Consider the following 26,652-nt stretch of genomic DNA (forward strand, 5'->3'; position numbering starts at 1 on the left):
TATGCAGTAAGTACCTTTTAGTTCTCGTATTTAATTTATACCATTTGTATTTTTAGTTCCATGTAAAATTATTAACTTTTGTCTGCCTTTTAGGTTTTGGTTGACTTCCAGTTCCAGGAAAACCGAAAGCTATGTCTTCCAGTCACTAGATGATTAAACTGTGGCAGTATGCTTATAAGGAGGCTTATTCCTCAACCAGGCCAAGGTAAACCAGGCTTTAATGGCATATTGGTTTTAAATACTGTCTTTGTTTCATATTCCGGGCAATCTTCTAACTTCTAAGGACATTTTCATTGCAAGGTTGTGCCTGACGGAGATCGACATGGAAGCCCAGTAATTGGTGATAGTGGATGAAGAAATGTTTCTGTTAATGGTATTTGCTTTTGAAGTCGATAGTTTGTTGTGGATAATGCTTCTGAGCTTGGCTTAATTAATTTTCGGAAGCACTTGGATTTTAGTCAAATGCTTGTATAGAACTTAGTTAATATTGCCATCTGTTGTATTTGCAGGTCTCGTAGTGTATAATTTGAATATTACTAACAATGCAATGTTGAATAGCTTGATAAAGTTAGATATATTGAATGTATGAGACGAATGAATTGTTTCAATCACTCTGTAATTTACTCATTAGTATTTTGTCAAATTCAAATCTTTTAAAATGGCCCCTTAAACTGTTGTAGTGGTTTCGAAATACACCATAAAAATTTAAATATTTGCTAGTCAGGCTATTGTCAGAGTTATGTCTCCCCTCACGTCAGAAATGCTACTTGTTGCACACTTGCACTTGGCAAACGCAGCATCACCTCAAGATTTAGGAAGACTCGCCATTTCAGTGTTGTCTTCATTTCCCAGTTGGAATCAATTGAACTGCAATTTGCAACCTTTCTATCGATCAAATCTTGCAGCCTATATGCATTTGATCTGGTCCATAAGATTAGGAATAAAAGCTATCAATAACGAATAAAAGCTTATAAAATATAGACAAGGTAAACAAACACAGTTCGGTGGCAAAGCAAACTCTTTTTTATCAATTCGGTGGTTGTACACAAACATAATACATCAAATCAATTATTCGGCTTATTCGGTTAATTCAGTTGAAAATTGAATAAACCGATTTTTAATCGGTTCGGTTTGCTCGAGTTTTAAAGAGGAATTTGGTCGGTTCATTTTTTTTTTATAAAAATCGGTTTATTCGGGTTCGGTTTATTCGGTTCGGTTCGGTTCGGTTTTAACCGAATACTCACCCCTAGGGCCAATTCCCTAGACTGGGCAAGCAACTCTGCCTCTCGGTTTTTCAGTTCAGAGGTCGCCGCTTGACGGCGTTCCACTTCAAAGGCCAGGGAAGACTCACTTGTCTTCAAAGCCGCCTCCAACTGTTGAAGTTTATCAAAGGCAGCATGGGAGATGGTCCGAGCCGAAGCTGCCGACTCCCCGATGGCCCGTAAATAGGCATCCAAGCTTCCCAAAGGGGGCTCGGGAGGAGCTGAGGAAGTCGCAGGATGCTCTAATTCCTGGAGACGTGCCTTGAGCGTCGCGTTCTCTCGCTGAAGCTCGGTCGCTCGTTGCACGGCGCTCAGACTCGCGGAGCAGGTCTGCCAGTAGCCGGAAGAAGAGGAAGGAGGTTACAGAGATACACGGATACAAGGGAACATAGGAGAAGGGACTTACCGCGACCAGTGAACGAGCAATCTGATCGAATTCCCCCAAAGGAGAACCGCTCTCCCAGAACTGCTGGCTGGCTGATTGCCAGGAGATGGCCAGGTCCCCAAAGAAGTTGACCCTACCGAAGATAGGCGACAAATCAGCAGCAGGTGTGCAGGCCGGATCGGTCTCCGAAGGAAGCCTCCACAACGCTTCGAAGGCTGGGTCTGTCGAGGGCAAGTTCGGGGTCGGCATGGCCGAGCTCGGAGGCACGCGAAGAGGAGACGCGGAGGGCATCAGTAAGTACGGAAGCTGATCGCTGGAGGACGAAGGCGGGGCAGGTAACAGGCTCTGGATTGGCGCCGAAGCAGTCAGGTCCAACGGCGGGTCTGCCACTTCCGGATCAGGGACCTTCTCCGGGACCAAGCTTGTCTCTTGGACTGAGCTCGTATCCGAAGACCTGGTGGGGGAAGAAATGTTCACCACACGCTGGCGGCGAGGAGGTGGAGGAGAAGTTGCGAGGGCTGGAGTTGTTCTCTTGCCTTTGCGCCTAAGGCGTAGCTTCATAGTTGGCAGGAGAGAAGACGCGGGCTCTGCGGGCGATGGCTTGGCCGCGGGTTGATCAGCGATGCGGGGCAGGGCTGAGTCTGCAAGGCTGGGAGCTGGGGGCTCAATAAGCATCAGGTCGTCCTCTGCCTCAGAAGCCCGGGGTTCCGAAAGTGGTGAACCGGAGGCGACAGCAGAAGCAGAAGGTAGACCCTGTGTTAGCTCTTCGTTCAGAGCTTGCAGAACGGCCACCGCAGGTGTCTCTTTGCTGGCAAAGGAACGGAGGATTGCGGCCGCTGCAAAAATAAGAAGAAAAAGCACTTCAATTAGCGAAGAGCAGTATACAAAAAGATAATGACTCACCGAAAGGAGCTCCAATGTCGGTAGGGACAGGGCTAAGGCCAAAAACATGTAGGATGCCTTCTAGCATCAGCACAGACAGGCGAACCACAACACCTCTTAGCTTGTCCACAGCTGCGGAGCAGGCAGGTTCGTGGACATGCGAAGGGAAGTCCGAACCAAGGAAAGAACGCCATTGAGAAGACCCCGTTAAGGGGGCAGGGGGCTTGAGGAAGAAAAAGCGTGACCTCCAGCCTTTATTGGAAGAAGGTAGGTCGTCAAAAAACTTGAGGCCCGGCTTGGCCTGAACGTTGAATACCCCCGCCTCGGCCCGCCGGAAGGAATAAAAGTGATGGAATAGTCTGGCGGTCAAAGGGAGTTGGTAAATGCGGCACAAGATGATGGTTCCGCAGACCGCTCGGAACACATTGGGGGCAAACTGAGAAATATCAATTCCACAATACTGGCTCAACTCAGAAAGAAAAGGATGTAGCGGGAAGCGAAGACCGCCTACGACCTGATCCTTAAAGACTGTGATGAACCCTTCGGGGGGAGAAGAAGGATGTTCGTCTGTCGAAGGAAGGCGAAACTCATATGCCGGGCCTACCCCCAGGTTGGATTGCAGTGCGGACAGGTCATGGTGGTCTAAATCAGAAATGTAATGCGAATACCAGAGAGGGTCCTTACCATCCATGGCTGTGAGGAGCAAGAAGGCAGAGAGGATGAAGACAAGAAGGGTCACAGGTCAGGCGTAAGCAGGAAGACGAGGAGTTGCACTGCTAGAAACGGCCAAGAACAAAGGGAGGAGGAAGATGGCGAAGTGTCAGGGTAAGGAAGGTGGACTGCTTTTAGGGTTTATAAAGCCCATTCATTTCTAGGAAACATCGAGAGTGGAGCCGCATATCTTTTTGGGGCAACGTGCCTCAGCGCCGTCGGATGGGAAATAAGCGCCAAAGGGTGCAAAAGGGTTCAGATGCTGACGTCAGGGGGCGTGCGCAGTAAAGGTGCCAGACAGGTGTCATCGCGAGAAGGAACGCATTAAAGGTCGACAAGGTAAGGTAATCATGAAGAGGCGTGGCCTCAAAGAAAGAAGCATTCTTCGTGAAAGACTCGAGGCTAGGCGGGAAGTGTCATGAAGTTGCAGAAGTCAAACAATTTAAAAGGGTCGTGGGTAAGACGGGACAGCGGAAGCGATTGCCGGGCCAGAAAAGTAGCAAGCAGGTCTGCGGGGATATTCATCGACCGAGCGAGTAGCTCCACGTAAATAGCCCTGATCCAAGCAGCTGACCATGCGCGTCGCGAGAATTGCAAGATCATCATAGGATGCAAGGGCGTTGTGGCCCAAAGGAAGAAAACGCGACACCAATGGGGATGCCCAAAGCTAGCAATAGCGACAAGATTAACTAAAGCAATGAGGTCGGCGTAGGCGGCACTGATGGAGGCAAAGAAGAGTGACTCATCTAGGCCTTTGCCGTTTGGGGGTTATTACTGGTCTCGGACCAGCGCCATCGCCACCTGTCTCGGACCGGAGTATCATTACTGGTCTCGGACCAGCGCCATCGCCACCGGTCTCAGACCGGAGTATCATTACTGGTCTCGGACCAGCGCCATCGCCACCGATCTCGGATCGGAGTATCATTACTGGTCTCGGACCAGCGCCATCGCCACCGGTCTCGAACCGGAGTATCCAGACTCTCGCCTCAGTGCGAGTTATAAGTGAGCTCTGCTCTCACGCCCAACGACCTTTTAGGTCGGCTCCCATGCGAGAATTATAAGTGAGCCTCGCGCTCACGCCCAACGACCTTTTAGGTCGGTAGTCCCAGACTCTCGCCTCAGTGCGAGTTATAAGTGAGCTCTGCTCTCACGCCCAACGACCTTTTAGGTCGGCTCCCATGCGAGAATTAAAAGTGAGCCCCGTGCTCACGCCCAACGACCTTTTAGGTCGGTAGTCCCAGACTCTCGCCCCAGTGCGAGTTATAAGTGAGCACTGTCCTCACGCCCAACGACCTTCTTAGGTCGGCTCCCATGCGAGAATTAAAAGTGAGCCCCGTGCTCACGCCCAACGACCTTTTAGGTCGGTAGTTCGCCCCCCGGCGAGTTATAAGTGAGCTCGCTCACGCCCAACGACCTTTTAGGTCGGCTCCCATCGAGAATTAAAAGTGAGCCCGTGCTCACGCCCAACGACCTTTAGGTCGGTAGTCCCACCCCCCACGAGTTATAAGTGAGCTTGTCCTCACGCCCAACAACCTTCTTAGGTCGGCTCCCATACGAGAATTAAAATTGAGCCCCGTGCTCACGCCCAACGACCTTTTAGGTCGGTAGTCCCAGACTCTCGCCCCAGTGCGAGTTATAAGTGAGCTCTGCTCTCACGCCCAACAACCTTCTTAGGTCGGCTCCCATGCGAGAATTAAAAGTGAGCCCCGTGCTCACGCCCAACGACCTTTTAGGTCGGTAGTCCCAGACTCTCGCCCCAGTGCGAGTTATAAGTGAGCTCTGCTCTCACGCCCAACGACCTTTTAGGTCGGCTCCCATGCGAGAATTATAAGTGAGCATCGCGCTCACGCCCAACGACCTTTTAGGTCGGTAGTCCCAGACTCTCGCCTCAGTGCGAGTTATAAGTGAGCTCTGTTCTCACGCCCAACGACCTTTTTTAGGTCGGCTCCCATGCGAGAATCAAAAGTGAGCTCTGTCCTCACGACCAACGACCTTTCAGGTCGGCCCCATGCGGGGATCAGAAAGCAACTCCTCTACGAAAATCATAAGCGAGCTCGGTGCCTATGCCTAACTAGCTTTTTGAGAGAGGTGCCTCACCTTGAGCAGGGCGTTTTCCATAATCAGGTCAGCTACATCTGACTTTACTTTGCGCGAATTTCAAATATGCAGCAAATACGCAGGGTGAAGGATACGGAACATCATCTACCCTACTCCTAGGGAGTCAGCATTAACTACGACATCAGGTTTCGCTCGCTCATTACAGTTTTAAGTCTTAAGCACTATGTTGGTTTTATTATCCAAAATTCATACATGAAAAGGAAGCATGAAGCAATTTTTGACTCTTACATACGGATCAGTTCCTAAAAAATACTTGCTAGATGAAAATTGAACAGGAAAGACCATGTCGAAGGGAGACAGATGTACAAACATCGTAGCACACTCCAGCAAAAAAGTAATACAGCCAAGGCCACAAGCAGGAACGCCGTATGACAAAGGAGCCACTGAGACAACTATTCCCCAGGCCAGCTTTGACTCGTGGAAGGAATTGGCCTGGGGAACGAGCACTCCCGCGCGAAGACCTGTCGGGAGAGTCAGGGGCGTTCACAGCTTGAGCCAGCTCCGCGCGCAAAGATCTGATGACCGCTTGCTGCTGAATGATAGTGCGTTGCTTATCCTCGAGGCCCGCGCGGAGGAGAGAGAGCTCCTGTTCATGCTCTCGACGCAACTGTTCCTGGAGACCAAGTTGACGCTGCAGGCTAGACTGGCACTGCCCCTTCCTCGTCTTCTCCACGTCCACACAGTACTTTGCAAGGCGATACTGGTCTTCCATGGAACGCAGAGCAGCTACCTGGCGATCTCGATCCTGAGACACGCGATTTAGCTCGCGCTCTCTCGAGACAAGTAGCGTGGTGAGTTCGTTTACCAACTTTTGAGAGGGTGGTTGCTCAACTTCCTGAGAAGAAGGAGGAGAATGCATCGTGTGGAAAAGCGGTTGGTGAAACGTAGGTAAGACAGCGTGAAAGAGAAGGGATAGCATGGAAGAGCAACCTTAAGGCCTCTTTATAGAGAAGGCGGGTGGCCAAGTCAAAGTAAAGGCATGGGCGCAACACCCCAAGCGACTGGCGACATAATGAAGAAGGCATGGTATCCCAAGCAACGCGACACAAAAGCTGATGCGCGACGCAGGAAGCAGGGCGCGCAGAGATATGCTGAGATCATAGAGATACGCTGAGGTAGATACACAGAGATCTGCTGAGATCACAAAGATATGCCGAGGTCACAGAAAGGTGCGGAGGTCTAGTCAGTCAGACTGTCGTCCTCCTTCGACTAGACTTGTGGGGGAGGCTTGTGATACGGTTAGTGATGGAGGGGCCCAAGAGGAAAGGATTAGAAAAGTCCAGGCTATGTGGCGGTCAAAAGTCACGAGGAGGTGGCGGTCAATAGTCATGGCGACTTGGCGGTCAAAAAGGCAGGCTGACAGGGCAGTTAGAGCTCAGCATAGGCAGAAGCGGGTTGGGATCGGCAGAGCTGAGTGGAAGCAGCCCGAGCTACAGGCATGCAGTAGAGGGCCCGGAAATACAGAGCACAGAGGCCGGTCAGAAGCGGCAGAGCTGATCAGAAGTAGCCCGAGCTACAGACCTGCGGTTGAGGGCCAGGAAGTACAAAGTGCAGGATGCAAGTCGGGGCCAATGGGTCGAAAGTGGCAGAGCTGATCAGAAGCAGCCCTGCGGTTGAGGGCCGGGAAGTACAAAGCGCAGAGGCCGGTCAGAGGCGGCAGAGCTGATCAAAAGCAGCCCGAGCTACAGACCTGCAGTTGAGGGCCAGGAAGTACAAAGCGCAAGATGCAGGTTGAAGATCAGCGTAGCTATGTCTAGACAGTTAGGGCTGCAGGTCTGCGAGTTGGAGGCCTGGAAATGCGAACCACAAGTGTCGGCTGGTGCGGGGACACCATGGATCGGAGGAGCTAAGTAATACGGGAGCGGAGAATCTCAACGGTCCGTCAGGGGTAATCATTACATACCAACGATGCGGGCGAAGGCGAAGGTTCCTGAAACGAAAAGATGCCCTCATAGCCAGTAGTAGTCTGCCAGCTGTCCCTCATTACAGGACAAAACCCAAGTGCGAAGGCGGAGGTTCCTAAACAGAAAGATGCTTTCCCAACAAAATAGCAGCGCGACAGGTGTCCAGGACTAGAGGACAAAGCCGGGCGTCTAACGTTTTCTGACAGGGGGGCAGGTTCTAACAGGAGGACGCATAAAAGGGGAGAAATCCCTCGTACGCAGGTACGCGCACACACTCCCCCGTCACTTCTTTCCACAACTGTTTTCCTTTTCTCCTTCTGTCTGCTTGAGCGTCGGAGGGCCTGATCCGGGGACTTTTTCCCTGGGTTTTGGTCTCTAACGTGAGAAGGGGGGATCGTCTGAGTGTGCGCAGGGTCCTGCAGCCGCATCAGCCACCCGTGGGGAGCCTGCACCGCTCGCGACTTTCCGTCAACGCCCAGTCCACCGCGACCGGCCTTCGTCCGACTCAGCTTCCGGACGGGATCAAAGTCGATTAATGATATATATGCAGGGTCTCTTAGCTTGCAGTAGTACTTCAAACTGGTGGAGGGCTGCCTGCTGATGATCAAGGAGCACGAGGTCTGCGTGCCATTCTGTATGGTGAGCAACCGCCGGTACAGATTCCAACGGCTGCGAACAGAGTGCCAGACGGAGGATGTAGTTGACCAATCAAAGTTTAGGATACTACTTCTGGTAAGTAGTATGAATTTACTTCAGGCAGATATTTACATGGTGAAATAATAATAGCATCAAGTTGTGCTAATTAAATAAGAGGTACTACACTTGGATATCCAAAGTAATATTAGTTTTACACTTTATCTTAGATAAATTGTTTTTGGATCTTTGTAATTTCAAGTCATACAAGTACTCTGAACTGAGATACATATTAGTCACCTGAAAATATCTTTCTTTTGTTGTATAACTCTATTTATCTCTATGAGACACTGCATTTATTTGTCAATGAAATCGTATTTGGCAGTGATATATACCTATAGTATGGTCCAATATCTATCTTATTTTGCACTCAACCATTTATGACAAGGCAGGTTATTTGTTTTATTGTTCTATTACCTATCTCTAAGACAAGACCAAGAAGAAGTTTTTCAGAAAGTACCATAATGATTTTCTGGGTGAAGTCAAGCTATTCTGAATATACTCATGGAAGAAGTAAATCATAGGCATATGACATCTGCTCTTCTAGAGAGTATACACATGATCAATGAGGGTGACTGTGTCTCTCGATGCATAAGTGTTGGGTGCCTTACACAGGTACGGTTGAATTATCAAAACTATAGTTAAGGTTCAACCTACCAGTCAGTTGGACATGAAATCAGCTTGCTTTCTTCCTGGCATGATTTCTAAGCAGAAAACTATCTCAAAGCTAAGTGTTTAATATGAAGTTAATTGTAGCCATATTAAAAAAAGTTGATAATTATTCCACTACTTTGGATATTTAGCGTTTAAGTATTCCTCTGGAACTTTAACAGAGAACTAGAATGAGATATAAAGCATAATATAATGAATGCTAGAATTATTTGTTCACCAGTAAGAACTCTTTCACCAAGAAGTAAAAATAACTTAAACCAAACCAACTTAGGTTTGGGAGTTATTAGTGCTGTTATGACAAAGAGTTTGCAATAAATTGGCGTTTGCCAACCATAGTTTTCTAAATCTTTTAATACCTATATTTAAAGAAATGCACTACATTTTGGTAAGCAGCTGATTCCTAATTGTGAGACTCCAATGTTTTTTTTTTTTTTTGGTTTACAATAACTTGAGCTTTTGATCAAATAATAAGATTCTGAAGCTTAATTTATTGCATATGTGATGCATCGATGTGTTTCTACACTGAAACTTTCCAACTCTTTCTTAGAGTGACTGACAATTATGTAGCTTTATCTTGTTTGCAAAACATAAAAAGACAAATGAATGCTTCTAAAGGGCTAGATATTGAGATAATTTTTTATCTTTGAATATTTAAGATGGTACCTATGGAAAATTTGAATGGCCGCAAGCTCGTTGAAGCAGCAGACCTCTGTGAGAGGAGAAATGGTATGCATAGTAGATAATTATCATATGAAGTATACTTATCTTCCTATTGATTGTAAGTGTCTTTATCTGCAGGAAAAGGAGTTGATTTGAACAGAAATTGAGGAGTTGATTAATATAATATTTTAACTCAAATGACATTATTTAATTATCACGCTGCAATTGCCATATTTAACACTGTTCTTACAATGTAGTGTGATATTTTAGGAACCAAGAATGCACAGAATGTTCAGTGTGTTTATAGTATCCTTTTCTTCCTGTAATTTTTGTTTTTGAATTTTACAGGATTATGATCCATACGAAAAAAAATCCTGGAACAGCTCCATTCAGTGAGCCTGAGGCTCAAATAATGCGGAAGCTTGCAAATTAAAGTCCTTTAAACCTCATATTTGGGCTAATGTTAGTTCACTCAGGAATGGCGGTAGGGTATGCATTTTATTTTTCCTCTCATCCTTTTTTGAGACTATGAATCTATGCAAGACTCAAGCTGCATATTTATTAGGATGGAAATATGTTCAAAATATATTAAGAATATTGCGGTGACATTTCTTTCGCCAAACATCTGAGCATAAACTCTTAGAAATTGGGTGGGACAGAGATAACCTAAACCCAAGGAGTCATTCTTATTATTCAATGTACCATAAATTCTTTGGTTATGTAAAATCTCATGATGGAGTGTGCAGACCAACAATAGAACGTGGATAATTCATCCCTAAACCTGGTTCCTTCATGGTTGCTTGCAATCAGTGTTCTAAAAATCAGCTTAAGCAGCCGCCTAGGTGCCGCCAAGATGCTAGGCGCAAGCCATCCGCACCGAAAAATTGCCAGTCGGCTAGCTTAGGGCGGCCTTGGCGCCTAGGTAGGATTAGGCAGTCCTAAGCATCGACTAATCGGTAGAATCATCTAGGCATCACGGAAATAGTGCAAGGTTTTCATGATTTTTTTTAGTTTGAGCTTTTAAATTTAAAGCTCAATTAAAAAAAACTGAAATTTAAAGCTAAATTTAAAATGATGATATTAAATTTGTGTTCGATGAAGAACAAGTTGTTAAAAATTATGGAAAAGAAGTAGAATAAATTAATGATATTTTATTAGTTGTGTAATTTTGAACTCGTTTTAAATTTGATGTTATTGTGTTGGAGTTATAGAATGTGATTTATTAGGTAATTTACGTTGATACCATGGAATTCGCCTAACGGCGCCTAGTCTCCGCCTAGGCACTGATCTAGCGTCCGACTAGCACCTAGCAAATTTTAGAACCTTGCATGTAATTTGTTCTGATCTCTTCTCTCTGTCAATTTAAGAAGCTATCTTAGTGTGTTTGTCCATCAGAAGGACAAAAAGCCTAGAGAAACAAAAACTGTCTCCAGAATAAATATCATAGAATAGCTGATTTGTCAAAACTATTTAAATATTTAAACCTACAAACTATTTAATAACATGAAAAATGGTTAACAGTATGACTGCATAGAGTAGCTCCCATGTTATATAAATATGGTCATAATTCAAATAATTGTTTCCATGTTGAATCTTTTACTAGCCTATTGAGTACCTTTTGAAATAGCAGACTTTATTGGTGGCTTGAGATTTTGAACAGGAATATCAAATAATCTCAGCAAAAAGGAATAAATATGCCTCTTACCTCTGTTCTGTATTCTCATTAATTATTGTTTGCAGGCCCTATTCATGCTATATGATAAGAAGAACAAGACGCCAGATGGATCCATGTCAAATTTGATGGACTTTATATTGAGGGAAGTGAACCATCTTCATATTGAAGACAAATGCTTAGTTGGTCTGGTGGAGGTTAAGTTGGGTTAGTTCTATAAGAAAGCATTTGAAATTTTTGATGAATTCAACAAGGATGCTGTATATAACACAAACGGACCTGCACAATTAATCAAAGAACTTGAAATGGAAGAGGTTAAACTGCACATTGGCAGTGACAATTAAGCAAAGAAACAGGAATAGATGGATTTGTCATGAAATTCTAGCTACATATACCTAGTGCATATGGTTCAGCAATTTCATCAACAATTTAAAATGGCTTCATTGAGGTTTCTGTCACTTGTTACTGCATAGATAATGAGGACTCCAACAAGTACTATATACTGTTGCACTCATCAGTTTAAGCAGATACTGATTAACTAAATGTTCAAGTATTGCAACTTTATGACTTTTAGAGTGTTTAAATGCTCGCTATTTCTGTTCATATGTCATGTACGCTTAACTTTAGGTGAATAAACACACTGGATCTCTTTAGAAAAAATAAAGATGTGTTCATCATATCAGACTCGTCAACAAATGTAAGAAACTCTTGCCATGAGGTTAAAGGAAACAGCAACACTAGTGGATAGGTCATGATATGTATCCATTAAAGATGGATCAACTATGTGAAGCTACAGAGAATGATCGATGAAGTGGTACATACCTGGAAATTTTTTCATGAGAATGGAATCGTCCCCATAGTGGATTTTGACAAGGCTGTAGAAGTACCAATGTTACTGAGGCAGACTCTTGTGGCAAAAAGAAATGACGCTATAATTTTTAAAGAATTCAAAGACTTAATTTAGATATGACTAATGCATATTGGACTTACAAACACAAATAATCCTGTGATGGCTGGACAAATGACAATGGTGTATGTAAGAAGCATAACTATTCAATTCAACGAAAATGCAAAGAAGCTCATAGGTAAATACCCCATAATTGAAAAGCAAGAAGGAAAACATAATTGTATGAGAGAACTACAAAATAGACAACCTACATCGCACAAGATTTCTCTAATGGATAAGACGTGGCTTTAAATGATTTTGCTACCATTCTAATTTTATCAACAATGACACTCAATTCATAAATTTTACAAGTGTTAGCAGTATATCTTATGTATGTATTCCAATCTGAGACAAGAGATTCCTTTTCATATCAGTTGACCTACGAGTTGAAGTTATAGATGAAGTTTTGAGCACCAAACAGGTGCAGAAGATAGTCCAATCTTGTACCAAATGGCCAGCTTATGCAAGTTATGGATCAAAGGAAAAATTAACAAATTAAACCAAAACACAAACATAAAGTTTCTTGCTATTGCCAAGATGTGATTAAGATAGCATACACTTGTAGGCGACCTCACTCTCTGGCAATGTGTGGACATAATGAGTCATGACAACAACCGGGACAAAATGATTAAAAAAAATGAACAACAACGATCTGGACATATCATAAATCACATGAAAGCAATGAGAATATATTCTGATATATAGGTATGCACTAGCATAATATGTTCACTAATAGAATATACCACTCAGAAAAACATTCTCGTTCTTTTAAAAACCTAAAGCCTGTTCATGAAGGTTTCAATCTTAAATTCACAGATTAGGAAATCATGAAACTGTGCCAGTTACAACCTACCCAGAAAAACATTAAGTTGACTTGATTTTTACGTTGGATCAAGATGTGAATAATATATTCACACTTGCAACACCGTCAAGGTATAATCCACAAGCATCAACTCATTTCAATAAAAAAACTACTTAAACGGTTTAGGCTTAGCTCCTCCATTCAGTACATAAATTTTCACATTGAAATATAGGTATGTTAATTATACTTACAGCCACCATATTCCATATTTAGTTGATTTCTTTCAACATGCAACTCTTTTATAATAATTAGAGGATTTCAGCGACTAGGCTGTTTGTCCAAGAAATTAATTTGGTGCCATGTTCAGTCAAAGAAATTTTAAAATAAGTAAGTCATGCACAAGCATCCATTATACAAAATGGATATATATCAATGAACATATGGTTGCATTTGATTTTTACAGTCAAAAACAAATGGATAAAAAAAATCATATTTTGATATATTATACAGTTTGACTCTATATTTGTGCATATCAGAATTCATAGAAAAGAGCATTATCAATATCTTCTCAGACTCACCAGTTCAGAAGCTTTTGATTCCCAGGCATTCTGGCTGGACAATTCTTGAATGATGTTAAATCTCTGTAATGAGAAATGACTTCATTTCATCACTTTGCACAGTTGAAAACTGAACACAAACGCACTTGCACATGAACAGAGAAAGATGTCCAAATTTCTTCTATCACATTGATGATCGACAGTGACTAAAAAGCAGGAAAAAGTTGATGGCATCTGAGTGATGCACAAGATAATTTGAACCCAATCCTTCCAATGCTCTTCTGCCTCATGCAATGTTTCTTTTACTGGAAGACAACTTCACAAAAGGAAGCTGAAACCTATCATTGAATCAAATGAAACCATTCCAGGAGAACTAAAGCACTAGAATCCGTATAACAAGTAGCATAAACATTACTGGCTATCAAATTTAGCCCCTTGAACTTTCCGCAGTACATAGAAAGAGGGGAAAATGTTTTTTTTTTAAAAAAAGAAGAAGTGATTTTAGGGTTCGCTGAATTAAAGGTATACACATGGGGTGGAATCGAAGTAAGAAGAAAAACAAAAACAAAAAAAGATTCAAGATTGGAGTTCGCAATTCATGAAACGACCGTGACAAGGAAGCAAACCAAGTAACAAATCAAAGATCGACAGCCACACCCCAATTAATACTCGCAGGAGGAACAAAACCAAAGAATGAAGGCGAAAAAAAGGGCGCAAAACCTAAATCCAATCCGCCATGCGATTTGCGCGAGCAGGGAAAAAAAATTTGGACCATTTCTCGATTTATGCGTGTCATCCTTGCGCAGGGGCCATGCTAATCTTCTCTGTATCGTTCCAATTTTATCGGATGTCTCCGAAGAGACAAATCTAAATGGTCGAGAGAACAATATCAAGGCGAACAAGATTCAAAAACCACCAATGTGGGACTAAATCACATCTAATGGGCTGGTATGCCAAATTAGAACATTTGGGCCACCTAAAAGAATCTATAATCGAACATGACAAGCTGATAAAACCACATAAATACTAATAATATTAATATGGCAATATCTGTAAATAATCACTCTCAAATCTAATTCACGTACGCAATGCACTTCTTGAATAAATCTGAAATATATCTACAATAGGTCATAAATTATAATACATAATACTCAATAATAAATGTTAAATTATAATAATCATATACCATTCTAGTTATTTATATAAATAGTAAACAAAAAAAAATCTAGGAAGAATGGAAAACGGGAGGGGAGGGCTTACGTGTTCTTGGTATTTAATTCATTAACAAGTAGTTGCATAAAACTTTTTTTTATTTTTTAGTATTTTATAAATATTTATGCATCAAAGTATTTCATTAATTGTACAACGCTTATTCAAAGAGATTACCAAATTCCAACTTTGTCTGTGACCTGATTGGCATGTCCGGCCGGTTCAGCCCATCCGGTCTGTCCTATTGAACTGATCCACTTAATCTCATGTGACGCTCAAAATTTTTACTTTGCTGGTTTATAATTTATTTATATTTATATATATATATATATATAACTATGATATTCATAAATAAAAATTTAAGAAAAACTTTTAAGGATAGACATATAAATGATAAAATTTATCATTTTATTTTTTTTGTGAGTCCCATCATTTATATGTCTATCCTTAATAACAATTGCAAAAGAATTTGTTTATATTTCAAATTCAGTTTTGAAATCAAATATAGGAATATTGGAAACTCACAAGGAATATCATAGCTATTTTTAGGAATCAAAATTAGCACGATTTCTTAAGATGGTCTTGCTGTTTTGGGTCATTTTGTCTCAAGCTTGGGCTGTTTTGATAAAATTGATTTCAAACGGCAATAAGAAAACAATAAACATGATTCAAAAAAATAATAATAAAGAAAATTTTACTGCAGAGGTGATCCGGTGTTTTTAGTGGTCAGTTTGAATGGTTTCAACTCAACTAATCTGATTAACTTAAAAATCCTAAAAGAAATATCTGCCATGAGCAGCCAATCCTATGTCATCAAATGTGTACTGAAACCAGAAGTTGCGAACTACAATTAACTCAAACTTAGTGATAGTGAATTAGAATATTTATTTCATGTGTGAATTACAGTATGCTTCTTCGTTAAACTTAAATCATAGCTATCTAGCACCAAAATTGAGAACGAACAATCACAGCTCATTGACAATGCCTCCACCAAAGGAGATTCTAAACTATATAACAATTTTGACGCAAAGGCAATTAATCAAAAAGTTACAGGTCTAAGATGCAACTCCTGTTCGACAGAGTACCCGTGATAGCATTTCCGATCGGTCTCTCTGGTTGGACGGTTGTTTTGTCCAATCAGACTCTGTACTCTTGACTACTCGGTTCGACAACAAAGACCAACTGCTTAGCAGATATGTCCGTTTGACGACTGAGTCCGATCTGCTACTCTCCGTCACGTAACAGAAATCAGTCCCTGCCGGCAATCTGAAATTATCCGTTCAGGTCATCTCTATTGTAAGTTAAATTTAAATTCTATGTAATTTTAAATTCAGTTAAGTCTTCAAAAATCTCCGACAATATATTGTTTCTTCCAACAGGTTCAACAACACGATTTTCCTATTCTGTGAGCAAATTAATCAAATAATGACTTAAATATTAGAGTGCAAAATTTAGCCTTAAGACAATCTTAAAGGTTACCACCATTCACTAAGTGAATTAAACAGCAAACCTGGCAACTAAGTCCAAACACAAAGTAACACTAATTAAATATCTGAACAAATAACTCCAACCAACTTGGAAAAGTGAAAACCAAGTAATCATAGAAAGTTTTTAAGACCTCAAATTTACCTCATTTTCATACAACTTAATAAAGCCCAAATTACCCAGTTGGGACATGTATCCATAAGCTTTGCTTGGGTCTCAAGTTTGTGAAGATCATGACAAAGATAATCAGTCTTAGGTCAACTTTTTGATGTTGGACAAGATTTTTCCCAAGCAAGCATCCTGACTATATCTTAATATTACATTTTCACTGTTTGAGCAGAAGGAAAAATATGAAAGTCTTCCTAGCCTTTACCTGAAAAATGTGAGTCTAGGATAATCTTTACATCAAGCATTATGACAACTGGTAAAAAAAAATTTCATCTTGAACATTGCCCTAACCTAGTTTCAATCCTCTGTCTAAGCAGACATCCTATACAAACTGAAGCAACTTCTCTCGGTCTGATTTGTCAAATGTCCTACACTTTCAACTGTCCTTCCACAATCTTACTTGTCAAAAGTATTTTCTCAGCAGATAAATAGTCCATAAAATGAATGGGGCAATTGAACAACTACAACTACGCCATCACCATTATGCTTAAACAGATCAGAACAATTTTAGTCTCCTTGCACTTATGTCATCCATTACTTTTTTAATCTCATACAAAAGACAGGTTCCCAACAGATTTCATGTCGAGTATTATTGAAGTAAATAAAAAAAGAAAAGAAAAGAACACAAAGGTAAGAAAAATAGTATGTTCAATGTACACAAAAAGAAAGGGAAAGGAATAAGTACCATATGCATTGGCAATCTCAAATATGCTACCAAAGGTAGCAACAAATGCCACACAGAAAAACAGCAAAAGCCAGTTAATCACTGGAATGTATATCTTAAATGACTTTATTTAATTATCTTGCCGCTACTAGGACACTTTTTTTTGGTGCTTCTGCCATATTTAAACACTGTTCTTACAATGTAGTGTGATATTTAGGAACCAAGAATGCACGTAATGTTCAGTGTGTTTATAGATCCTTTTCTTCCTGTAATTTTTATTTTTGAATTTTACAGGATTATGTGGCAATTTTACAGGATTATGATCCATATGAAGATAATCCTGGAACAGCTCTATTCAGGGAGCCTCAGGCTCAAATGAAATAATGCAGCAGCTTGCAATGTCCTTTGAACCTCATATTTGCACTAATGTTCGTTCACTCAGGAATGGAGGTAGGGTATGCATTTTATTTTTCTTCTCATCCTCTTTTGTGACTATGAATGTATGCAAGACTCAAGCTGCATAGTTATGATAAAGCTTGGTAAATATTTTAATTTGTTGTGCAGCAAGATAGATTTATTAAAATTGAATTGCAAAGTGACTTCAAATCGATGGTTGTTAAGTCTATTTAATACTGTCACTTAGAAGAGAATTAGGAGGGAAATCTGTTCAAAATATATTAAGAATATTGCGGAGACATTTCTTTCACCGAACATCTAAGCAGAAACTCTTCGAAATTGGGTGGGACAGAGATAACCTAAACCCAAGGAGTCATTCTTATTATTCAATGTTCCATAAATTCTTTGGTTATGTAAAATCTCATGATGGAGTGTCCAGACCAACAATAGAACGTGGATACTTCATCTCTATAACTGGTTCCTTTATGGTTGCTTAATTACATCTTGTTCTGATCTCTTCTCTCTGTCAATTTAAGAAGCTATCTTAGTGTGTTTGTCCATCAACAGGACAAAGAGCCTAGAGAAACAAAAACTGTCTCCAGAATAAATATCATAGCATAGCTGATTTGCCAAAACTATTTAAATATTTAAACCTACAAACTATTTAATAACATGAGAAATGGCTAACAGTATGACTGCATAGTGTAGCTCCCATGTTATAAAAATATGGTCGTAATTCAAATAATTGTTTCCCTGTTGAATCTTTTACTAGACTATTGAGTACCTTTTGAAATAGCAGACTTTATTGGTGGCTTGAGATTTTGAACAGGAATATCAAATAATCTCAGCAAAAAGGAATAAATATGCCTCTCACCTCTGTTCTGTATTCTCATTAATTATTGTTTGCAGGCCCTATTCATGCTATATGACAAGAAGAACAAGACGCCAGATGGATCCATGTCAAATTTGATGGACTTTATATTGAGGGAAGTGAACCATCTTCATATTGAAGACAAATGCTTAGTTGGGTCTGGTGGAGGTTAGGTTGGGTTAGTTCTATAAGAAAGCATTTGAAATTTTTGATGAATTCAACAAGGATGCTGTATATAACACAAACGGACCTGCACAATTAATCAAAGAACTTGAAATGGAAGAGGTTAAACTGCACATTGGCAGTAACAATTAAGCAAAGAAACAGGAATAGATGGATTTGTCATGAAATTCTAGCTACATATACCTAGTGCATATGGTTCAGCAATTTCACCAACAATTAAAAACGGCTTCATTGAGGTTTCTGTCACTTCTTACTGCATAGATAATGAGGACTCCAACAAGTACTATATACTGTTGCACTTATCAGTTTAAGGAGCTACTGATTAACTAAATGGTCAAGTATTGCAACTTTATGACTTTTAGAGTGTTTAAATGCTCGCTATTTCTGTTCATATGTCACGTACACTTAACTTTAGGTGAATAAACACACTGGACCTCTTTAGAAAAAATAAAGATGTGTTAATCATATCAGACTCGTCAACAAATTTATGAAACTCTTGCCATGAGGTTAAAGGAAACAGCAAAACTAGTGGATAGGTCATGATATGTATCCATTAAAGATGGATCAACTATGTGAAGCTACAGAGAATGATCGATGAAGTGGAACATACCTGGAAATTTTTTCATAAGAATGGAATTGTTCCTATAGTGGATTTTGACAAGGCTGTAGAAGTACCAATGTTACTGAGGCAGACTCTTGTGGCAAAAAGAAATGACGCTATAATTTTTAAAGAATTCAAAGACTCAATTTAGATACGACTAATGCATGTTGGACTTACAAACTCAAATAATCCTGCGATGGCTGGACAAATGACAATGGTGTATGTAAGAAGCATAACTATTCAATTCGATGAAAATGCATAGAAGCTCATAGGTAAATACCCCATAATTGAAAAACAAGAAGGAAAACATAATTGCATTGACGAGAGAACTACAAAATAGACAACCTACATCGTACAAGATTTCTCTAATGGATAAGACGTGGCTTTAAATGAATTTGCTACCATTCTAATGTTATCAACAATGACACTCAATTCATAAATTTTACAAGTGTTAGCAGAATCATGGCAGTATATCTTATGTATGTATTCCAATCTGAGACAAGAGATTCCTTTTCATATCAGTTGACCTACGAGTTGAAGTTGTAGATGAAATTTTGAACACCAAAAGGGTGCAGAAGATAGTCCAGTCTTGTACCAAATGGCCAGCTTATGCAAGTTACGGATCAAAGGAAAAATTAACAAATTAAACCAAAACACAAACATAAAGTTTCTTGCTATTGCCAAGATGTGATTAAGATAGCATACACTTGTAGGCGGCCTCACTCTGGCAATGTGTGGACCTAATGAGTCATGACAACAACCGGAACAAAATGATTAAAAAAAAAGAACAACAACGATCTGGACATATCATAAATCACATGAAAGGAATGAGAAGATATTCTGATATATAGGTATGCACTAGCATAATATGTTCAGTAATAGAATATACCACTCTTTTATCCTTAATTAGCATCATTCTTTTAAAAACCTAAAGCCTATTCATGAAGGTTTCAATCTTAAATTCACAGATTACAAAATCATGAAACTGTGCCAGTTACAACCTACCCAGAAAAACATTAAGTTGACTTGATTTTTACGTTGGATCAAGGTGTGAGTAATATATTCACACTTGCAACACCGTCAAGGTATAATCCACGAGCATCAACTCATTTCAATAAAAAAACTACTTAAATGGTTTACGCTTAGCTCCTCCATTCAATACATAAATTTTCACATTGAAATATATGTATGTTAATTATACTTGCACCTGCCACATTCTATATCTAGTTGATTTCTTTCAACATGCAACTCTTTTATAATAATTAGGGGATTTCAACGACTAGGCTGTTTGTTCAAGAAATGAATTTAGTGCCGTGTTCAGTCAAAGAAATTTTACAATAATTAAGTTATGCACAAGCATCCATTATACAAAATGGATATATATCAATGAACATATGCTTACATTTGATTTTTACAGTCGAAAACAAATGGATGAAAAATCATATTTTGATATATTATATACAGTTTGACTCTATATTTGTGCATATCAAAATTCATAGAAAAGAGCATTATCAATATCTTCTCAGACTCACCAGTTCAGAAGCTTTTGATTCACCAGGCATACTGGCCGGACAATTCTTGAATGATGTTAAATCTCTGCAACGAGAAATGACTTCATTTCATCACTTTGCACAGTTGAAAACTGAACACAAACGCACTTGCACATGAACAGAGAAAGATGTCCAAATTTCTTCTATCACATTGATGATCGACAGTGACTAAAAAGCAGGAAAAAGTTGATGGCATCAGAGTGATGCACAGGATAATTTGAACCCAATCCTTCCAATGCTCTTCTGCCTCAAGCAATGTTTCTTTTACTGGAAGACAACTTCGCAAAAGGAAGCCGAAACCTATCATTGAATCAAATGAAACCATTCCGGGAGAACTAAAGCACTCGAATCTGTATAACAAGTACCATAAACATTACTGGCTTGCAAATTTAACCCCTTGAACTTTCCGCAGTACATCGAAAAAGGGAAAAGTGATTTTAGGTTCGCTGAATTAAAGGGGTATACACACATGGGGTGGAATCGAATAAGAAGAAAAACACAAAAAGATTCAAGATTGGAGTTCGCAATTCATGAAACGATCGTGGCAAAGGAGCAAACCCAGTAACAGATCAAAGATCGACAGCCACACCCCAATTAGTACTCGCAGGAGGAACAAAACCAAAGAATGAAGGCGAAAAAAAGGGGCAAAACATAAATCCAATCCGCCGTGCGATTGGGGAAAAAAATTTGGACCATTTCTCGATTTATGCGTGTCATCCTTGCGCAGGGGCCATGCTAATCTTCTCTGTATCGTTCCAATTTTATCGGATGTCTCCGAAGAGACAACTCTCTGCGCTCGAGAGAACAATATCATAGCGAAGCGAGTTACACAAACACCAATGTGGGACTAAATCACATCTAATGGGCTGGGTTGCCAAATTAGAACATTTGGGCCACCTAAAAGAATCTATAATCGAATATGACAAGCTGATAAAACACATAAATACCTAATAATATTAATATGGCAATATCTGTAGTATTTAAACACTCTCAAATCTAATTCACGTACGCAATGCACTTCTTGAATAAATCTGAAATATATCTACAATAATCAACAATAAGTCATAAATTATAATACATAATACTCTATAATAGAGAATTAGGAATAACAAGATTGAAATAGGAATACAATTGCAAAAGAATTTGTTTATATTTCAAATTCAGTTTTGAAATCAAATATAGGAAATGGTTTCAACTCAACTAATTAATCTAGATTAACTTAAAAATCCTAAAAGAAATATCTGCCACAAGCAGTCAATCCTATGTGATCAAATGTGTACTGAAACCAGAAGTTGAAAACTACAGAGAATTAGCTCAAACTTACAGATAGTGAACTAGAATATTTATTTCATGTGTGAATTACAGTATGCTTCTTCGACGCAAAGGCAATTAATCAAAAAGTTACAGGTCTAAGATGTTTTGACAGCCATTTCCAACATTTTTAAAATTGAATTTATTTTATTCATGGTGTGAAAATTTTCAGCCAAGCTCAGTCAGTTTCAGTGAACGAATTTAGAGATTTGCCTTGTTCTATTAACCTCACTATCTTAAATTTTATGTGTTAGGTCGATTTGTAGCCGGCTAGCCGCGGGTGGGTGGGTGAAGGGGTTGGTCGCGCTTTGTTAGCTTACTTCGTGACGATGATATATAGCGGAAAGAACTCGAAATAAGATTCACAACGCTAACACGTAGATTTACTTGGTATCTACCTCAAGAAGAGGTGACTAATCTAATAATCCACACACGACGCACTCTCCACTATGAAAAACACTCTTTCTCGGTAACTACCGAAGGCGGAGAAGGCTTGTATAATCTCTCAATACAACAAGAAGAAAAGAAGAAGCAAATACAAAGTAAATCTTACAAGATTTTACACAAATGAAACCCGAGCTAGCTTCTTCTTCTTATGTGAAGCGCCTCTTGACCTTGGAAGTGCAGCAACACTTTGCTCCAAGAAGCTTCAAAAATTGACGTAAACCTGTGAGAAATTATCGCAAGCAGTGGAGAGTAAAGAGTCGTCGAATCGCTGCGAGGAAGAAGGCTTTTGTGCGCTTTCCTTTGCAACGGTCATATCTCAATCGATTGGGGAAGCTTGAATCGATCGGCTGATCGATTCAGAGCACCTCTGTATTATGCTGGAAATTGTCTGAATCGATCGACCGATCGATTCAGGCTTTCTCGCGATCAAGCGAGAAAATCAGCCCCCAATCGATCGACCGATTGATTGGCGGTGCCGAATCGATCGGTCGATCGATTGGGCTGCATTCTGTGCTCGCGATTTAGGCTCTCAATCGATCGACTGATCGATTGGACTGCTGTTTATCGCAGCATTGTACCCAATCGATCAACTGATCGATTAGGCTTGGTCCAATTTGATCACTTGTGCCAAGTGTCCGGTGAATCCTTTGACACAGTTGGACTTTTCTCCTCATGCCAAGTGTCCGGTCAACCTTGATCCATTTGAACTTCTTTCCACCAGATGTTCGCTCACCCTTGACCCATTTGGATTTTCCTTGTGCCAGTATCCGGTCACTCCTTTGACCTACTTGGACTTCCCAAACACAAGTGTCTGGTCAACCTTGATCCACCTAGATTTCTACGTGTCTGACTTCACTCACTAGGACTTTCCTTCTACCTAGCTTCACTCACTAGGACTTTCAACTGCCTGGCTTCACTCACTAGGACTTTCAACTGCCTGGCTTCACTCACTAGGATTTTCACCTGGCTTCACTCACTAGAATTTTCTCACTACTCGGCTTCACTCACTAGGACTTTCACCTGCCTAGCTTCACTCACTAGGTCTTTCACTAGGATTTTCCAACTGCCTAGTTTCACTCACTAGGTCTTTCACTTGCCTAACCTCCAATTAGGACTTTCCCGGTCAAATATCCGGTCAAACCTTTGATCTACTGGACTCTTCTTCACATCTAACTGATCAGTCATAGACCAGAGAGGAACTGCACCAACAATCTCCCCAATCGGACGATTGCTCCTGCAATTTCATATATTGTCAAACATCGAAACTCAAACATCTTGGAAACAGCTTCTTGTAAAAAGTAGGGTAAGACTGCGTACAATGGATCCTTCCCCGAGACCCCGCATGGCGGGAGCTTCGTGCACCGGGTTGTCATTTTTTTTTTGCCATCAAAACTCAAACATAAGCCAACTCAAGTTTAGTCAACCTGATCAACCTTGATCCAGGGGATATTGCACTGACACTATAAGCCTCACAACCTTTTAGAAATGACATTATATTATAAAGAAGAAATACAAACTTAACTATTGCAATGCATTAGAAAAATTAACAGCCGATGGTTCAACAACACGATTTCCCTATTCTGTGAGAAAATTAATCAAATAATGACTTCAAGATTAGAGTGCAAAATTTAGCCTTAAGACAGTCTTAAAGGTTACCACCATTCAGTAAGTGAATTAAACAGCAAACCTGGCAACTAAGTTCCAAACACAAAGTAACAGTAATTAAATATCTGAACAAATAACTCCAACCAACTTGGAAAAGTGAAAACCAAGATCATAAAAGGTTTTTAAGACCTCAAATTTACCTCATTTTCATACAACTTAATAGAACCCAAATTACCCAGTTGGGACATGTATCCATAAGCTTTGCTTGGGTCTCAAGTTTGTAAAGATCATGTAGGTCAACTTTTTGAAGTTGGACAAGATTTTTCTCAAATTTCAACCCAACCATCAGCAAGCATAAACTTCCGGGATGTGTGAATGACTTTTAACTCGAGGGATATTGATTGCTTTATGCATGAAAATATTGCAGTTATCATTGCTCGACTAGCAATTAGTGAAGCTATGGTAGCTATGAAGAAGACTAGCTAGAAGGCTACACCAGGGCCGGCCCTGATTTTTAGGGGCCCTTGGCGAAAAGATAAAAGAGATCTCTATAGGAAATTTTTTTTTTTACTAATGTACAATTTGAATAAAGTTTAATAGAAAATTTAAAAATTAATATAATTCATTTAAAATATGATAAACTTCATATAAAATATATTTCTCAAGATTCTTTAAAAAGTGCAACACCGTACAAAAATATATTTCTCAAGTTTTTCCAAAACAAATAAAAAAACAAGTATGAAATAATCATTGAAAAAATCTAGACCTTCTAGCATTTTGAGAAGCAAAATCAATAATAAAGTCTTCAAAATCAAGTTTTTCTAATACCTCATTTTCTATGAATAAAATTGTGAAGTTATTTACATTCAAACCATTATCATCATTTTCTCTTAATTCTTCCTGCTCATTCGTTGCATAATTATAATCATCATTTTATCTCAATTCTCTCACTCATTCATTGTAAAATCATTTTAGTTCTTCTTGATTACTCGATTGTTGTTAATTTACTGCGTGATCATTTAGTTCTTCTTGACTTTTTTCTTATAATTCATCAACTGAATCTTTAATTAAAGAGTTAACTTTAAAAAAACTTACGAAGAACACCTTTGTGAGTTTTAATAATTTGTTTCATTTTTTTTTTGACTCCCAGATTGATATTTCTTTAGAAACATGTTTGTACTACAAATTTCAAATGTATAAATAAAACACACAAAACTAGCAACAAAGTTAGCAATGAAACAAACACAAGCAGTGAAAATAATAGTGAAAGAGCAATAAAGTCTAGTTTGTACTTGCAGCAATCGATATAATCTATTTTATAATAATTAAAATTGGGATGATTTATTTAAACTCTTTTAAATCTATAAGAAAATTATAAAATATTGGACTCTAATATAATATTAAAAATTAATATTGAATATTGACAATAATAAAAAATATAGATAAGTAAGTAACTTATGTTGTAAGTTTATATATTGATAAATGATGATATTCATGAAACTAAAATTTCAATTGAAGAATAGACTTTTCTAATTTAATTAGAAGAGATTCAAAGGAGAAAAAGAGAGAAAATTAATGTTTATGATTCAAACTTTACTTTTCAGAGTCTTTTGATTTCTGTAAACAAATTAATAAAGAAAGGGTTGTACAAGAAATAAAGTTTTGAAAAGGGAAAAAATATCGCTTACATTTTTTTTTCTTTTCTTTTTTAGATTTTGTTCTTAAATTTTAATGAAAAATATTTTTTTACCTTTATTAAACAATATGTTGTATATATATATTTTTATCTTTATTAAAATAATCCAATAAAATATTTTTTTAGATTTTTATTAAAACAATCTAATTATATATAATACATATTGTATATGCATGTCAAATTTGGGTCCCTAAAAATCAGGGGCCCTAGGCCGTCGCCCCCGGTGACATGCCTCAGGGCCGGCCCTGGGTTACACCTGCCATTAAACATAGTACAGTCATTTCCTGAAAATTTGAAGGAACAATAAACAATTACATAAAAAGGATTCTGCAGCTGGAAAGGAAATGGATATTTTGGTCCTTTATACATTAAATCAATTGGAACACTCATCAAAAACATGTGATGTTAAAGAATAGAGAATATAATAACACAAATAAATTGATCTAGCTTACTTGGAATGGATGAAAAGAAGACCTGCTGAGTTTCAGTAATGTTTTCCATAAGAAATGCAGCCTGACCAAGGTATCCCAATAGAAGGCACGGTAGAACGATAGCAACAAAAGTGAGCTGCAACAGGAAGCTAAAGTAATCAGAGCGTACTAAAATGTAAAAAAATGTAAGAATTGGGAGGCACAGAAAAGGGGAGCTCAGTAGCTAATAAAATACCTGGACGGATCTAACATAGAAGTAGCAAAGATCAGCAAACATTGCCTCAGACCCTGTATTGAAAGCATCATATAAATCAGATTAATCTTTAAGCCTAAGGAGCAGCATATGTAGAATATGATGCACAACAGAATCAGATGAAATGCTAAAAAAGTGACAGTATTGAACAAGTCTGAGATTTTAGTTTTTCTTTCACATAATCTTGATTTAGATACCCACTGAACTAGGGTATTCCAAAAATCAAATAATGTTACTATATTAATTACTTAACCTGATATTTATATGATTACATTATGAGTACTTAGTAGTTTTGGAACTAAAAAATTATCAACTAAAACCAGTCTTGATGAGAAACTTACAATGCTCCAATTTCAGGATGGTTCTTTACCTGTTGAGTGCCACATCAATTGTTTATTTCATTCATATTCTACTAGTTCTTGTGGTGATTCTTCAGCCATTAAATGGTAAAATTCATCCTACATCCAAGTAAACATGCATATATAAACCTCTACATGACCATTTTGAACAGTAATTGG

The 26,652-nt window shown here is 39.2% G+C and overlaps 1 protein-coding gene and 2 non-coding genes across 17 annotated transcripts in view; all 3 read right to left on the minus strand.

Annotated features, from left to right (window-relative positions):
- Nucleotides 1–21,220, minus strand: part of LOC122024976 — a 37,848-nt gene extending 16,628 nt beyond the window's left edge. Inside the window, exons 1-6 of one of the 15 annotated variants that reach the window (XR_006123560.1) lie at nt 20,757–21,220; nt 20,374–20,691; nt 19,547–19,581; nt 13,286–13,348; nt 11,782–11,834; nt 10,993–11,147 (exon numbers count right to left, since the gene is read on the minus strand). Coding sequence is in view for 5 of the 15 variants with exons in the window: in XM_042583728.1 (XP_042439662.1) it covers nt 750–921; nt 11,782–11,834; nt 13,286–13,348; nt 20,374–20,403 (318 nt within the window). In the remaining 10 variants the exon portion in view is untranslated. The other 14 variants (XR_006123553.1, XR_006123551.1, XM_042583726.1 and 11 more) reach the window with 14 other exon arrangements.
- LOC122026032 lies at nt 14,025–14,127 on the minus strand. The gene has a single exon (XR_006124005.1). It is a non-coding gene; the product is annotated as a U6 spliceosomal RNA (small nuclear RNA).
- Nucleotides 21,073–21,175, minus strand: LOC122026033. Its single transcript, XR_006124006.1, has one exon. It is a non-coding gene; the product is annotated as a U6 spliceosomal RNA (small nuclear RNA).
- Nucleotides 21,221–26,652: the final 5,432 nt, after the last annotated feature.

Source organism: Zingiber officinale, chromosome 9B (genome assembly GCF_018446385.1).
Source record: "Zingiber officinale cultivar Zhangliang chromosome 9B, Zo_v1.1, whole genome shotgun sequence".
Classification (NCBI taxonomy): Eukaryota; Viridiplantae; Streptophyta; class Magnoliopsida; order Zingiberales; family Zingiberaceae; genus Zingiber; species Zingiber officinale.